Here is a 17269-nt window from a genome sequence, read left to right as displayed (position 1 = left end):
TTTCAAAACTCACTGCTTTAGCTTCCCTTTTTTTTTGGAAGGTGAGAGTGAGGAAGTAGCCGTACATCCCCTCCACCTCTTTCATATATTTATATACACACGCAGATGCAAGGTGACAGCTGTTCAGGGCAGAGAGGAGAGCTAAGCAAGATGGGTAGGAAAGGAAAATACGAGAGACTGATTGTTTTGTGGCTGTGAATGGCAGCAGATTGAGTCGAGGAAGAGCTTGCTAAGATGATACGTGTTTGTGACTGCTTCAGAACATGGCAACAGCCCTCAGTTCCTGATGGTGATGAGGATGATGATGATGATGCCAATGATTGGTAAGAGGAGATTTGACAGTTACACTCAGACTGAGTTGGCTTTAGGGTTGCTGGAGGAAGATGTAACTATTCCCAAGGGAAAATGTTCTTTTTGCTGAGGGGAGAGAAGGACAGAATACCAAAAGGGATGCTGCATTAGAAACTTCTCCAGTGTTATTTTTGGCCGTTATTGATTGGGAAAGCAAAGGATAAGTGCTTTGTGAAGGCTATCCTTGATGTCTTTTTTGCTAGTCCTCTAAACAGAGTCTGTTTTGGTTCTCCTGATGCAGTCCTGTTTCATACTTGTGGTGCCATGTAATCATGTAAATGTCCTATGAATATCTTGAAGGCCAATTGAGATAGTTAATTTTGTGATTAAACTGATCTGATTATGTCTTCAGGAGTAAACTTGAGGATCTTAGAATAAATGGCCAGATTTTTGGATTCATATTTGTTGTTAGGAACTTTCTTGTGGTTTTAATGGATCCATTTTTTCCACAACATATTTACTAAATGCTACTTTTTGGTGATGTGTGTTTTGGTCACTTAATATAATGCTCTTTTGTACTGTGTGCATGATGTTATATGATATTGAACTGAAAATATTGTAAAAAAGGCATGTAAAAAATGGATATTTACAAAGAAGCTATGCAGCCAATGCAAAATTTAGCCTCGCTTTGCCCCTTGAGCCTCACGATTATGGCTAAAATGATCATGTTAGTTCTTTTGCTGTTGAAATCCTGAATATCATCACGATTAATGATCAGCCTTGATGATCCAATGATTGTCCTATCATAGAAAATACGATCACCCACCTACCCACCTAACCAACTTTCCTACTGATGTATTACTACTATATTTGGACTGATTTGTTGTAGTTATTTCTGTTTATGTGTAAGGTGGGAAAGTAAATGTTAGAAATTCAGAATTCAGAGCAACTTTTGTTTTGTGTTGCACGTTCTTGCTCCCCTACCTCAGAAAACACTTCATCATCACCACTAACCCCCTTCCCAGTCTCACCACACATAAATAATGACTCTTTTAGGGGAAACAGGGCATCTGAGCAGCAAAATTAGTTTTCTGTGCTTTTGGTATCTTCAAACCACATCTTGACTACAACATCCACAAATAATAATTCTTTATTGTACGCCACTAATTATGTATCCATACAGCAATACACTGGCAAAGTGCAGGTAACTTCAATTAACATCTTGGCTGCAACATCAAGTGTAGCTCATCCTCCCTCCCTTCCTCCTTTTCCTCCTCCCCCCTTCCTCCAGGCAGCCATCTGCTCCTCACTCCTCTTCTCCCACACATTTGACTGAGCAAACACATGCTCATTCTCTCTCATTGTCTCTCATGCACACACACACACACACTCATCACACATACAGCTCTGTAGCACATCCTCAGTTTTTCCTATCTTGGAAGCCTCACAAAAACCACACACACTCTCTCCTCTCTCCAGCTTGCGTCACACACTTACTTTCTGCTCTAGCTGTAGGCGTCTGCCCGGCTGTCTGTGTTGTGGTGTTGTGGTTTCACGCCGGGATCATGGTGGCCCAGGGAGAGGAGGTGGTGGCTGAGGGGCTCAGCAGACGAGGCTCAGCGGAGGGCTGGCTGGGGTTGGGTGGGCTGGGGCTCCCTTCGCTGGCTTCGGTGGCTAAATACTCCTGTCTGTTGTGCTGGACCCCCAGGGAGAAGAGCGGTGTGGAACAGGAGATCAAAGAGAAGGAGGAGGCCATCCAGCAGCGCACAAGCGAAGTGCAGGTAAGGCTTTGCTGTCCCTGCATCTGTCCATCTCTCTCTGCCACCTCCTATTCCCTCTGTGAATTTGTCCCTGTTCCTTTAGTTAGAGTAGCCACAGGAGAAGAGGGAGGGAAACAAAGCAAGAAGAGTTTACCGACAGAGAGAAACATAGAGGCAGTGGAGGAGATAAGGGTAAAGATGTTGAATGGAAACACTGCTTCTCTATTCCCTTTTTGTTGTTGCACATTGACTGGTGCTGGAAAATAGTTGCAGCTGTACTCACATAGCTGTGCATGTCTGCGCATCCCTTTCAAACAGATGGAATGTATAGTAGCCGTTAAGTCAATTTTGCTGTGATTAATATTTTAACGTGATGAACACAGAAGCCGATCAATAATCTATTAGGCCAGCAGTGCTTGGATGCTCGGTCAGACTCGCAGTTAATAAGGTGTAGGGAGAGAAAGAGAGAGATAGAGACAGGGAAAGGAAGAGATGCTGGTGTCCTTGTGTAGGAGTGTCTGCCTGGCTGCCGGCTCTGAACCTGACAGATGAGCTCTATTTTGGGAGCTGATGGCTTAAAGGGCTAGTCCACTCCACTTTTGGAAGCCATATCTGACGTCAGAGTGTGATGGTGGGGTCTCAGGGCAGTCTCATGTTTGACAGAGCTGAATTTCTGCATAGCCTCAAGGCTGAGTGCTTTTTGTTGTGTATAAGGCGTTTCCTTATAGTGAGTCAGGTACTGTGTGCTTCAGCTGTTGTGGTTCCTTGCACAGACCTCCTCCTCTTTTTATGCCTCAAACCCACCTGTCCACCCCCTCTTCTTCCTCAAACAACAGCTTCCTTTCAACAAAATACCTCTCTTTTTTCTGATATCCTGTTCCACATACACCTGTTTTTTGCTTGCTCCCTCTGTACCACACATCATAACATATAAATACATATAAATCAAGTAATCATTACAGTTACTGTGCTGTTCCTCCATCAAGTGTTGTCAAGTTGAGTATTGCACATTGTATCCCCAAAGCTGCTCTCCCCTAAATCTGTCTGCAAAGGGACATAGTCTTAACTCTCTTCTTCCGTCTTGTCTATGTCAACAGGACTTGCAAGATGAGGTGGCGAGGGAGGGCACAGAGCTTCAGAGGCTACAATCTGAGCGTCAGAGAGTCCAGGAAGCCTTGGAGGAGCTGGATGAGCAGAGGAACACGCTGGAGGAGCAGCTGGCTCATATTCGCCAGCAGACGAGCCATGAGAACCAACTGGTATGTCACTGCCTTAATCAGACTATAATGTGTTCTGTGTGATCTGCGTGTGAGTCCAAAAGAGCCCCTGGTGTAGTTTACTGGAAGAAAGTCTTAACAGAGGCTAATGCATATGACCAGGCACAAGAATGCCCTTTTCCCCAATGAGATAAACCCCACCCATTTTCTAAACCAATTTGTGGAGAAAAACACAAAGAATTATTTGAAGCTGCTCTGTGACTCATGTCTGGAACCAACTGATAGGCACCCGCCCACAAACAAGCACACACTGCAAAAAAAAAAAAAAAACATCTTAACAGTCACTTAGTAAAGGATTTGACTTTAAAATTATGGTTTGTTTGTGTTAATGCCAACATTAGAAATATACTGTGAATCTAGATGTAGAATATATCTGACAGATAGACCTGATTTTGATCATTTATTAACAGCCTTATTAAAAAGGCAATAAATGATGTATGTAACCAAGAGTAAATGGGCAGTTTTTTGCTAAAGTGGCCTGTTTTTAAAATTCCAAAAAGTATATTGTAGTCTTCATGTGAGAAATTCTGTTATCAGTTTTCTGAGTGTGGTGTGCTCAGTGATGTGAATGAATCTGCTGGGTGTGGCGTCTTAAAGGAGAGAGAGGGCGTCCTGGGTGTGAAACGCCTCTGACTGTCTTGTACGTTAAGTGCAGCTCCTTATCTGGCTGCAGGAAGAAGTCATACCATCTGATGTTGTTCAAGTGATGTGTGTGGAGAACATGCACTGATCACCACAGCGGCCCGAGTGGTGCAAAACACAGCTATTGAACGACGGCTGATAGCAGCTTTCACATGCATGCTCACACATCATTGGATCCATGATGATGTGTATTATTCACCCCTCTCATTAATGTGGTGTTCAATCATGCAGCAGTTATCTTTTTGTACACTGGGTGGCAATTTTTGCTCCTGCTTTATTATTCCTGTTAGAGCAGAATTCTTCCCTGCTCTATTCATATCAATACTGACAGACTAATTACAGTAATGGTGAAGCACATCAGCAATTTCTATTGCAAGCAGGAATTCAAGTAGGCTGGAGTCACTATAGTACACAAATACACAGAAAATGAAAGAAAACATGTAGATAAATTATTTAAATGAGTATAATAACATTTTTATTTACACAGAACCCTTATTAAACAGGTTTAGAGTGCCCTTCAGATGTAAAACAATACATATAATAATTATAAAACCCCAACAGAGTATGATAAATAGCTCTGCAAAGATCCATTTCCCACAAGTCAGAATCATGTTGGTGCTGCCCTCTGATACACTGGACTCCTGTCCAGGGTTTTGCACTGACTTCTTCACAGTGCATGCTGGGATATGCTCCAGCACCACTAAATAGGAATCAGTAGGGTTTAAAAAAACATAAGTGAAAGTAGTTTGTTGTAGCAATGTGACTGGCAGTTTTGTTCATGCTCGTCCATGTGTCTTAAGGGATGCCTCTGTCTATGTCAGATCTCATCACTGCAGTTGGAGCATGAAGAGCAGGAGCAGAGGATAAGCCAGTATGAGGAGGAGCTGGTCCAGGCACGAGAGGAGCTGCTCAACCTGCAGGAGGAGACCAGGAGGCTGGAGGAGAAGGTTCAGGCTGCACAAGAGCAGCTTACACCACTGCAGGAGTCTGTACGTGACTCGTACACACAGGTAGCACAGGTCAGTTTGCATGTGTCTTCAGAGAACACCTGGTGTCTGCATCCCATAAGATTTCCTTGCTGTGCAGATTTTGTAGGACCCATATTTTAACCCATTTCTTTCTTTTTTCTGTCTCGTTCTCCCCTTTCTCTTTCACCCTCCTTTCATCCTCCCATCCAGGTGCAGCAGAAGCTCAATGACCTTCAGGTGGAGGAGCGGTCTGTGACGGCTCAGCTCAGCTGGAAGCGAGCCCTGGAGGACAGCTCTCCTGTCATGGTCAACGGTTCAGCAGGCCCCATGGCAGAGCTGAGTCAGGGAGATCTCTTCCAGCAAGACCTCTACCAGGAGGACCAACCTAAAGAGCTGAAGGAGGAGGAACCGGCCACTGTCTCCCATCCACAGACAGAACAGTCTGAACCAGAACAGAAAGAAACTGTGGATGAGAGAGAAGAGGAGGAAGAAGAGAAGGAGGAAGAGAGTCCAAAGACGCCAGAGGAGGAAAAGACAAAGTCTGATGCCTTGGATGATCTGTACACTAGTCTAGCCTCCAATGAGATGTACGGCAATCTATCCACCTTAACCAAACCACGAGAAAACACTGTTACGGTAATAAACTCACTCACTGTCAATCTTTGTGTAAATAAAAAGAAGCCACTTTGAAGCCTAGGAGATCACTATGCTATTGTGAAAACAATGTATACGGTTTGCTCAAAAATGATGGAAACTGTTGATTTGATTGAAGCAAGGCTTCTTAAAACATAGAATTAAAAAACTGCCAATGTGGGTGCAGTACCTGCAGGTTTCAATCAGTTATGAGCTCTAAACTCTGGACAGCAATGTAGTCATTCATCTGGTGTCAGTGTTGAACAAAATTTAAAAAGAATATGAGACTGGTGTGATGCTACTTGTTATACTGTGTCCCTGTTAGTCTGTGCTGTAATGTCCTCTTGTGTCCCCAGGAACGCGCCAGCCCTGCTCCAGAGGCTGTAGACGAGGCTCAGGAGTCACCGAAGGCCAGTCCACCAAAGGTAAAGGTCCTCACTCACTCCACGTACAACCCGAGTACAATGTGAACAACTTTGGCCTACTCTTACTTTCCTAAATCACAGAGTCGGTGTGTGTTTGACTTGGTGGCATAACATTGCTGCCTCCTGTTTTCTGCTACTTGACTCAGATGCAAGTTTTCTAAGAACACTTCATTATTTATAGCAACAGTGGAGGGGGTCAGACACATTTTGACTTTGAGTGCCTCACTCACATATCACTGTAGTTACTGAGGGAGGTGGGGGTGTTCACTTCCCCCTCCAAGATTTTTCAACCCTGTGTCTGTAACATTCAGGCCACTCAGCGCAGCCCTGTTTTTGTCCAGCAGGTTGCATCACCAGACCCAGAGAGCAAACAGGACTCTGCAGAGTCCCCAGAAACCAACCCGACTTTGTTACCACCCCAGACCAGCCCCCCGACCCTGCCTGACATGGACTTCTTCCAGTCAGACCCCTTCACTGACCGTGAGTCACCTCAGACTTCTCAAATACAGCTTTCAAATGAAGAGTGCTTCTCCAAATTGAGATACTTTGTTGTTAAAAATAAGAACAATAAGCAATAAAGCAGTTAATTTAAGTGTTTAATTCAACAATGAGTTATTGTGTTAGATTTTTATTTAGTAAGTCTTTATGATTAAAATGCCATAGTTAACCCATTAACCATCCCAGTGAGTCTACACAGGTACTAAAATTAGCCCAAAGGCCAGTCCCTAGTTCTAAGCAACCAATCATTGTTGAAGCTTGTTGCCAACACATGATATAATGGATTTTTATTGAATTTGTCAAAATATTGTTCATGCTGAATAATGTGTCTGTATAGAGTCAGACTGATTATGGCATTTCCTTTATAGATGATCCATTCAAAGATGATCCATTTGGAAAAGCAGATGCAGCAGGTGAGACCTCTAAGTTTAAACCCCAACTGATGCACAAGCAAACTAATCCATTTCCTCTAAAACTGTTAAAACAACTTTTCCTTTGGTTTTGATAACCAGAATTATTTATTTCGATTATTATTTTATTATTTATATTGTGTCTGATTATTTGACAAATGTATGACAAAGGAAGTCTGATTCTGCCATGTCAAAATCATAAATGCCTCCCTCTGTTCTTGTTAAATCAGATCCATTTGGGGGAGATCCATTCAAAGGCACAGACCCCTTCGCTGCAGACTCTTTCTTCAAACAATCCTCCGGTGCCCCCTTTCCCTCGGAAAACCTTTTCAATGCCTCAGCTGATCCATTCGGTACCACTCCTGGCGCGGCAGAGCCAGACCTGTTCGCAGCTAAGCTGAACAACACAGCCACAGCAGCAGCCTCAGGTGCGGACCCCTTCACCTCCAAAACTACCAGTACAGGTTCAGCAACCAAGGATCCGTTCAGCTCCACAGGGGACAGTACGGCTGATTCTGATCCGTTTGGAGCCAAAATGAACGCTCTGGGGGAGGCAGATCCTTTTGGATCTCAAGGCAGCAGAGGAGGTGCAGATCCCTTCAACTGCTCTCCGCCCAGCTATGAAATGGCAGTGGTGAGTGAAATGGTCACTGTACAGCGATTAAGATTTCATACATGTCCCTAAAAGTATTCTTTAGAAGCCTTTTGCACCATTCATGTAGGTTTGTTTTCAATCATAGGTTTTATTTTGATACATCTGTAAAATTAGATAGATAGATAATTTGCAATATTGTCAATTTATGCTTGGTGATATCTCATCATGGCGTCGCGATTTATGTAGATTCACCAAAATATGCGGCTGGGACTGACAGCATAGTAAATTTATTCTTTTTTTTTATTATTATTAATTTTCTGTTGTTGAATTAGATTACTTGTACTTACAGTTGGTCACAGTAAGTTTGACAATATGTATGTTCACTCTGAGTTTAACATATTTGCATATATGTTTAAATTGTATGTGCTCTTAGAAGGACACCACAGCAGGCAATGATCCATTTGCTCCAGGAGGTACTACAGTGAGTGCTGGCTCAGACCCAGGTATGACTTGTAGCATGGCGCCACCCTCTGGGGACAAATGCCACTGCAGCTCTTAAAATACCTTAACAATTACATAGCATAGTACGTATAGTGGGTACAGATATGACAAGTGTGAGAGTTACAAATGAATCTTATTTACTCCCTTTGCCATGTGTCTTTCAGATCCATTTGCTGCTGTTTTTGGTAATGAATCATTCAGTGGGGGCTTCGCTGATTTCAGTGCCTTGTCAAAGGTAATTTTCAGATGTAATTGTACAGATGATGTCCCTGCACTTGAGGTAGTTAAGAATGAATAGGGTGGCAGTGACAGTCAGCTTTCACATGCATGCTTACACATCAGTCAGTTTATCTGTGAGGCAGACAGAGAGAACGAGAGACAGACGGAGTGAAACCTGAGTTCATGTAGGCAGGAGTGACTACTCACTCATCAATAATGACTGGCAATCTGAGATAGTGGAAGTAGTTGCTCTACCACAGTGAACTCTCTTGTAGTGCATAAGGCTACAGCAGCAAAACCAACACCTCCAAGAAGGCAGAGTTAGTGACTAAGTTGCGGCTTGGCCAGGAAACCGAGGAAACCGCTTTAAGTAGTGCTCTCTAGGAAAGAGGTACTTGAGGCTCTGTTTTTTCCCCTTCAACACACACTACAGTACTTTCTTCCCACTGTCAGAAGTTATTGGAAATTGAAGCAAAGCTGCATTATAGTAGAGGTCTAACTTTGTTGCTCTTTGAAAATGAGAGTTTTATAGTGTAGTCAGTTATAGCTGATTATGAATTTGATTGATATTACAGTACATTTTTAAACCTCATCAAATATATTGTCACTTATTCATTTTTTTTTTTTTTTCTCGGGGGGTTGGGGTATTTTAAGGCCTATCTCTGTATTGTGGTTATACCTATGTATATTGTTGACATGTCACTTATTTTATCCTTCTGTTCCAGTCTAATGGTGCGGATGCATTTGGTACCAACAACAAGAACCTGTTCCATGACGACAGCCAGCCTGCCAGCCCCGACGTTCCCCCAGCCCTGCCGCCGAAAACAGGCACACCAACTAGACCCCCACCTCCCCCTCCAGGTCAGTGTTGGAACTGATTGGCACGAAACTGAAAAAGACCTTGTTTCTGTTGTCACTTTTTTCAGTTTCCTGTCATTTAAGGGACCATACCAATTATTTTAAATGTTTTGCCTGTTAAACAGGGAATATATAGAGTGCATGGAGGAAGGAGGAAAGCATAGAGGCAGATTTTTTTTTTCGTTTTTGGATTACACAATCCATTAGGTGAGCAGGTATTCCCCAAAGAGCTGGGTTTTTAGCCTTTCCTTAAAGATTGAGAGGGACTCTGCAGATCGAGTGGAGTTTGGTAGCTCGTTCCACCTCCGAGGAACCACAGAAGAGATATGAAATTAGACGAATATGAAATTACATTTCACATAATAATAATAATAATTAACATTTGAGAATGCAACAAACCATTTTGTGACTTGTGGGAATTCTAAAGATTTCATAACATATAATCAGAATCCCTCCTTTTTCAAATTAGTATAATCTGCTTCTGCTGCAAACAAAGTCATCGCCATTCATAAACCACACACCTGATAATTGTCTGTGTAAACCAAATGTTGCCCCAGGGACTATTTTCCCTGGCGGAGGAACCATTTCACTACGCCCAATTTCAAGTCATCAATACACATCAGTGCTGCTGCTTTTAGGAAAACTAATGTGGACGACTTTATTGTGGTGATGGAATACTGGTGTGAAGAAAGTTTGAAGTCTCTGAAAGTTCATTTTCATATCATAGTGGAATGAATGGAACCCAATGGGTGGATAAAAGGGCAGAGAAATGACTGCTCGCTTCGGGACATTCTTTTACATAGAATGCTAATCATGCAAAATCACTGGTTTGGTCTTTAAGTAAATACACAGTATTAGAACGTTTAATATTTGTAAAAGACAGATCATATGTAAAGGAGGCATAACCTCCTGTCTCTTATCTGTATGTTCTCACATTTTCTATTTTCATTTTAATGTGTCTGTGTACCTCTGCCTGTCTGTGCCTCATCCATTCCAGGTAAGAGATCCTCCATCACCAGAACAGACTCCTCTGACTCCTTCCACCGACGAGGGCACTTCCTCTCCCAGACTGCGGGCGACTTCTCCTCATCCTCTTCCTCCTCTTCTTCCCTACCTGCCAAGGATCCCTCAGCCGACCCCTTCGCCCCTTCCTCCCCTCCTCGCCACAACGCACGGGAAGCTGACCGATTTGCCAGCTTTGACAAAGTGAGCACCTCCCTCTCGCCCTCTCCCTCGCCTCCACCCAGCTCTCAGTAGTCACACCCTCCTCTCTTCATTCCATTTTATTTCTTTGCTCATAAATCACATCCACTTGTCCGAAGAAGCCACAGCCACCTACCAAATCAGGTCAGCTGTGTATATCGCTCCATCCACTGCCAGTAAAATTCCCTGTAGGTTTCAGCTAATTAGCCTAACTGAAGTGCCAACACACCACGGGTGCTTGATTGTCACATTTATGTTTATTTGATGAGTTTATTTTCTTGAGCAAAGGTGACTTTAATCAATTAAATTTTCTATTTTTGTATTTGTTTTTTTTCTTGCATCCTACCTGCTGCTTGTGTATATCTTATATCTTTATTGTGAATGGGATATTGCTTTATGTAAAGATTATTTATACCTGTACTTATTTTATGTTACTGATTTATTTTGGAATTGCACTTGAGTTGAGCTCTTTGATTGAAGATGCACTTGCCTTACTTTATGAGCAATTGTACAAAAGTGTCTTGATAGCTTCTAATTAATACTCACTTTCAGGCAACATCTTTCTAGTTGCAGACATAAGCTACCACACAATTTAAATGCACACACCTGCTGTCTGCGTAACTCTGAGTTAGTGATTGGCAGTGAATGGAGAGATGAGAGGCTGCTTACCATTGGCTGGTGTTTGCCATCCCACCTCAGCTCGCTGATACTATATCCCATGCACTTGGGAAGGTCTTTGATTGCAGAATATTTGTACTTAAAAGTCTAACTCACAAATGAGAAATTTACCTTATGAAAAACCACTGATAGATTTAATTATGTTGATGTGCGCTTTGTTTTGCAGACAGGATTCTCAAAGTTTTTTAAAAAACTGATCTATAATGTTTTTTAAATTTTGTCACTATATTATGATATTTTTCAAAGGGAAAAAAGGGAAGACCTCTTGTCTATTGTATGCACCTTTTTACACAGAAATTGCGCCTGAGATTAATCTCAGGTGTGCCACTGGTGGAAATGTGTTATCCTGGGTCTGCTGACTCAGCTCAGTCAGTGGGATCAGATGTCTCTGACTTTGCGCAACACTGGTGTAAAGGCATTACATTGATTTACCATCCTTAACAGGGTGCATGTAGAGCAGTACAAGCTACATGTCAGACCACATCAGCCCTCAGATGAGCTCTTTGATGAAGCCATCGCTGTTTTACAAACTTAGACACTGACGACATGCAGTACACAGCGTTCTAGTTTAAAAACCAGAGTCAGCAAGAGTTTCAGCTGGGCTGTGTTTCATGGCAACTGTGTCGTCTGTACAGGTGAAAGAATTAGCAGCCTAACTGCACTTTGTTTTTTAAAGAAATACTGAGACATTTAGTAACAGTTTTTTTGGCAGAAATTGGTTTGCTCTAATAATCGTATTGTTTTCATTGAGACAGAGGACATACGATGTTGAGTCTTTTCCTCTTGTCGCACTTCTGAAAAATGTAAATAGAAACATTTGATCCAAGAACATGAAAAATATAACAAAAAATAAATATAAAATAAAACTAACAGCAACCATAGTTGATGAATATAAATGTGCTGCCAGAAAGTAACCAAGCAAGGAAAGCACTCTTAAGGAATTATGTTGGAAGAGGAAAATGGTTGAATCCTTGTGAATATGTGAAGGAAAATGAAACACCACTAGTGAAATGCTCTCAGATCTTCCCTTCATAATAGTGCATAGAATTACAGTATCAGGCTGTGGATTTAGGATGGACAACAGCTTTAGCACAAGACAGGGAGGAGGATTGATTTAGCCCCCGTCACCCGACCGCACCCCGCATGTCCGTCTGAACCCCGACCTGCACGCACTAACCGTGTCTCTGTGTTTGATTGGCTGCCTCCCGTTGACTCTGACAGCTGTCTCTGCCACTCCTGGAATCACTGTTGTTTTATTTTATTTTTTTTTCCCTCCACATGCTGCCATCTGTTTTTACTCATGCATCGATCTATCCATCCACTCATTCATCCATCAGTTTGTTCCTATTTGCTGGTCAGCACTGCAATGTGGAGAAACAGACTGCCTGTATTCTCTCTCTCTCTCTCTCTGTCTTTACACATCTCGTCTTCTCTCCTCTGTCAAACAAGTTGAATAAAGAGTTGAATCAAGGGCACCTTCTCTGGCTTCTATTTGCGTCCGTGACATTTTCATCAGCAACTGGCTCGGTCTCATATGTTTGCTCGAATCCCATCATATTGCCGCAGTACAAGAATAGAAACCAGAAAACAAACATATGAGGGGCTTTCTTAAATATAGAATAAATAAAAAAAAAAAACTTTTCTTTTGCCTCACACTTTGAGTTGACTTGATTCAGATTTGAGAGTGGCAGTGGAACGTTATGTAAACTGCAAATGACTCCTGTTGGGATGAATGCATGTTCTCTAGATCCATAACACACCTTCATGTTCTAATCATGCATGTTCTTGCACTACTTCCCACCGAGCTCACAACTCTAAAATACCTGCTGCTGAACATCATCTCGTCGCTGCTCACTTTCCTTTGCATGGGTGGATGCACTCTGGATAACCTGTGATGTCTCTGTCTCTCCTTCATTGACAATAATGTGCGTGGTGACACGGGTCTGCCTCCTGCCTGTGGTGATGATTGTTTACTGACTTGACCTGTGTTTGTGCTCTGTGTATCTGAAAGCTCCCTGCCTCTGCTTCCTGTTGCCATGTTAACCTCCAAACCCGGGGTGGTTTAATGAACTGTTTTTGGCCAGATCGGCTTCTTTGGTCACACATCTCCCATTTATTCCTCAAGCTGGAGATTCCAGCCTCCGTGCTTATTATCTGGATCACATGTCAGCAGAAAAAGACTTTATCCTGGTAGTGACTGTCAATCTTTCCATGACGATCTTTGATCCAGTGAAAACAATTTGGATGGCTTGTTATTCTTAAGCATGTGATCATATTTTTTTTCTGCACATGAGCATATCATGCCTGTTTTTGAGGTGGTGGCAGTCTTCTATGGAAACCTCTAGATTCTTTATTGACTTTTTTAATGAGAGAGGAATAAAACTGTACTGTTGAATAACTGCCACAGTACATTTAAGGATCTGTACTGTGACGCCTGCTGCTGAAATGACGCTGACAGTGCAGCTCATTTCATACCTACTCTACTATATCACATACATCAGTGACGTTTGACTGCTTTCATTATAGATGTTATATATACGTCATGGAAGCCATTAGCCGGCTCTGAGCACACTTTTTCATCTTTGAGAATCGCTTAAAGAAGTGTTTGTCTGTCTGTCTCTCTGTGTCTGTACTCTTTTGTCATGCCTTTCTGCATATGTATGTGCTTCTATGGTGTGTGTGTGTGTGTGTGTGTGTCTGTGTGTTCACTCTGTGTTTATGGAGCAGTACCCAACGGAGGAAGACATGATAGAGTGGGCAAAGCGAGAGAGCGAGCGAGAGGAAAAGGAGCGTCTCGCCCGGCTCACCCAGCAGGAACAAGAGGACCTGGAGCTGGCCATCGCCCTCAGCAAGTCTGAACTCTCCTGAGGAGCCACTCCCCCCACCCCCGACCTCCCCACCCCGACCCCACCCCACCCCAAGTGGCCTGGCACGGCACAGCACAGCACAGCCTGGCCCAGTCCAGCGAGCACCAAAGCAAAGTGGGGACTTTATAGGACTGAGTCAGCAACGCCTGATGACCCCATGAAGAGACTTTCTGAAACAAAACCCACCTTTGATTCTTCCTCCTCCTCCTCCTCCTCCTCCGACTCGTCCTCCTCGGACAGTTTTCACTTCTCACTGGCATTGCAGTATCGTGTTATTCCATCCTCTTGCAGGAGAGCATTAAGATGGATGTTAAAAGGACTTTTTTTTCTTGAATTTGGTATGCAGTGAACACAGATCTAGAGATTGTCATGTTCCCTGGGTTTCAGCATCAGGTTACCACAATGTCGCATTATATCTCTACAACATAACTTATTTAAACTAGATTAAGATTCATCTCCCTATCCACTAACCATACTATATACAGTCTAGCAATTCCAACCTGGCTCCATTTATACTAAATCCTCGATGACATCACTAGCTTCCGCCTGTATATGACAGGATTGTGTACGTATGAGTCCCCTTGGAGCGGAGCGACCACCTGCCAGTTTTATTTCCCATTGGTAAAGTGCAGTCCGGTACAGTGGAGACGAGGCTATGGGATTGCTTTGTTTTATTTTTCAGGACAGGGTCGTAGTATTCAACATGTGTAGATGTTTAACTGGAAGCTACTCGTCCTCTGAGATGTGAAACCCTTGTGCAGGTTTATACTACAGATGAACAAATTTGTCATAACCACAGTAACTCTGACTTAACCTCTTGATACTTTAATTTCCCTCTTGATAGTATTAATGCCTTGCTTCGCCCAGTGTGAGCACTATGTATGACGGGGACGTTGAAAGGAATGAAACTACATTCGTGACATGTAATCACTGTTTCTGCTTTATATTTCAGGGCACACTACTGTGGGTTGCTCAGCTTACTCTTCACTTTGCTGGTTCATTTACAGATTCATTCAGATATAACCATTTTCCAAAAAAAAAAAAAGCACTGCCTTGAGTTAAACACTCAATTTCTTGAAAATATAGATGATCCACTGTTAAAAATATTATTTTTCCAACCAAAGACTTATCTTACTGTCTATTCAAAAGTTGGATAATTTGCTGTCTCTTGTTCAAAATGAAATTGTTCACTTCCGGGCAGTTTTCCGAGACATTTTATTAATTCAGCCTGTAATGAATTTGCCTAAACCCACTACAGTAGCTGAGGCAATGGTAATAATAGCAATACTAACTGAATAAATGGCTTCAGGGTCGCTGAAATAATGTTTAAGACGTGAAGAATGAAATGCAGAAGTATGGTGGCACTGTTTGATTGTCTTGTACAGAAAAGGATATATACTTGGGACATTTCAAGACACAGATACGCTCTGAACTAAAAAGGGGATTGTAAAAGCGGAAAAGGCTGTGCTTGGAAAACTGTATCCTTTACTGTTTGTTAATAACGTTGTGAACTTTATTGATTCATGCCGGGAAGTTCCCTCTTGGCTTGCCCCCGCCCTGCTTCTCTGGAAGGTCAGAGGTCAGGGATGGACAACACACGGTTAAACAAATAGGATTCAAAGAAGTAAGCCTGTCAGATATTACAGTGTAAATAACCGTTTAGATGAGGTTCACACCAGTTCTGAGGGGCAGGCCTGGGGATTTTGGGGCATCCCATTGCAAAGTCATTGTTGCTGCTGCTTGTATTAGCATTTGCATGAATTTTTTTTTTTTTTTCCCAGAATGTTTTGTGTTTCACTGAGGTGCTTCCTCCCCAGGGTGGCTGACTGCATTTCAAAGTCTTACACAAACGAGGAAAAGATGATTGGCGTCCCCGGTGTTTTGCAGAAAGGCCTCTGTTGTCTCTCTCAGGCTCGGTGGGGATTTAACTTGCAAAACCCTGCGGCGCTGCCAGAGAGAAGACAGGGAGGCGAGGGAGGGTGAGGCGACTGCACATTGCACTGTGTCCACTGGGTTGGTAACATCCACCATCCACCTGGCGCTGGTTCTGTTCTCCTTCTCCTTGCATTGATTTAGTGTTTCTCCCAGGAAACGATACATAAACTAAGTTACTTAATAAAGAGTGTTAAACTGTGACAGAAGGTTTTTGACAAGGGAAGACTTGATTTAAAAAGCAAGAGGCCTTTTTTCACTAATTTCTGACCAAACAATGCACAACTTCATGGACAACTTCTTTTTTTGTTGTTGTTATTCAGGCTTGCTTAGATGTAGCACCATCATGCCATGTTTGTCTCATATGTGAGTGGTGTGCTGTCAGTGTGGTCAGTTCAGCACTTCCTCCTGCTGTCAGTCATCCACACACACCCCATCCTTTGTAAATACGAGGGGGCAGCAGTCAGCTGTTCTCCGCTCCTCACTTTGACAGCTCACTCTCGTGGTCCCAGCACCATGTTCTTGTATTTAAAGGCCAGCAGGCACTATCATGTCACTTGTATAGACGCCTCTATTTTACAAAATCAAGAACCACTTATGTCTCTAGGCTTACCCATAAAGGCTTTTTTTTTTTTTTTTTAATCTAGCTAATTGTATTTTATTTTGTATTTTCTAACGTGTAAGAAGAATCATTATTGGAAGGTTTGGTCAGATATGTTATGCATTCAATTGAAAACAGAATAAATATAAAACAGTATAGCTTGGTTCTCTGTGTGTGTGTTTTTTATTGTTATTGAATCATGTTAATATACTGTTATAATTCTGTTTAGTGATTGTGACTTTAGCACTGGGATAGGCTCCAGCAATCCCCCGCGACCCTTGTGAGGATAAGCGGTTTAGAAGATGAATGAATGAATGATTTTGACTTTTACACATGAAACACACAAATCTAACATTAATATGCCTTTTAAATAATAAAAAAATTAAAATATGTAGAAGTTTCTACAAAATTTACATGGTAGATGACATCCATTCTAGACGGATGATGAATTACAAATCAAACTTTTAAGTTGGAATATATTTTTACATTAGTAAAACTTTAAAAGTATAGTCTGTTGTTTTTATAACTAAATAAGCTGAAACCGAAACTAACAAATACCCCTTTAGCAAATGTACACCAAACTTTGCACCCCCTTTGCAACTTTTGCAAATTATTCACATACAATTTTAATTTAATTATTTACATTTATTGATATTGTTGTTATTTATTTTATTTATATTTATTTTAATCAAGGATTTGTGTGAGACCTATTTTAACCCCCCCCCCCCCCCCCCCCCCCCCCCCCCACACACACACACACACACACAGACTATTCGTTATTTATTCATTTGTTGAAATTTTTTTTTTTTTTTTTAATTTCTTATTTAATCCCACTGTCACCTACTTGCACCCCCAAGTTATTTATTTATTTATTTATTTATTTATTTTCACTTTGTTTTGTTTGTGGGCGG

General features: G+C 42.1%; 1 protein-coding gene across 4 annotated transcripts in view; it reads left to right on the top strand.

Moving 5' to 3' along the window:
• The window catches only part of eps15 (epidermal growth factor receptor pathway substrate 15), a 28130-nt gene extending 11616 nt beyond the window's left edge, over positions 1–16514 (top strand). Inside the window, exons 13-25 of one of the 4 annotated variants that reach the window (XM_030048862.1) lie at positions 2000–2072; positions 3149–3310; positions 4792–4989; positions 5149–5574; positions 5928–5996; positions 6341–6476; positions 6863–6907; positions 7135–7538; positions 7933–8002; positions 8165–8235; positions 8945–9080; positions 10075–10283; positions 13686–16514. In XM_030048862.1, coding sequence (XP_029904722.1) covers positions 2000–2072; positions 3149–3310; positions 4792–4989; positions 5149–5574; positions 5928–5996; positions 6341–6476; positions 6863–6907; positions 7135–7538; positions 7933–8002; positions 8165–8235; positions 8945–9080; positions 10075–10283; positions 13686–13826 — 2140 coding nt within the window. In that variant the 3' untranslated portion in view covers positions 13827–16514. Of the gene's footprint in view, positions 1–1999; positions 2073–3148; positions 3311–4791; positions 4990–5148; positions 5575–5927; positions 5997–6337; positions 6477–6862; positions 6908–7134; positions 7539–7932; positions 8003–8164; positions 8236–8944; positions 9081–10074; positions 10284–12295; positions 12430–13685 lie in introns of those variants that run through there. The other 3 variants (XM_030048861.1, XM_030048863.1, XM_030048864.1) reach the window with 3 other exon arrangements.
• Positions 16515–17269: the final 755 nt, after the last annotated feature.

Source organism: Myripristis murdjan, chromosome 4 (assembly GCF_902150065.1).
Source record: "Myripristis murdjan chromosome 4, fMyrMur1.1, whole genome shotgun sequence".
NCBI classification, from domain to species: Eukaryota; Metazoa; Chordata; class Actinopteri; order Holocentriformes; family Holocentridae; genus Myripristis; species Myripristis murdjan.
The sequence above is the reverse complement of the archived record's forward strand: the minus strand, read 5'-3'. Positions and strand labels throughout refer to the sequence as shown.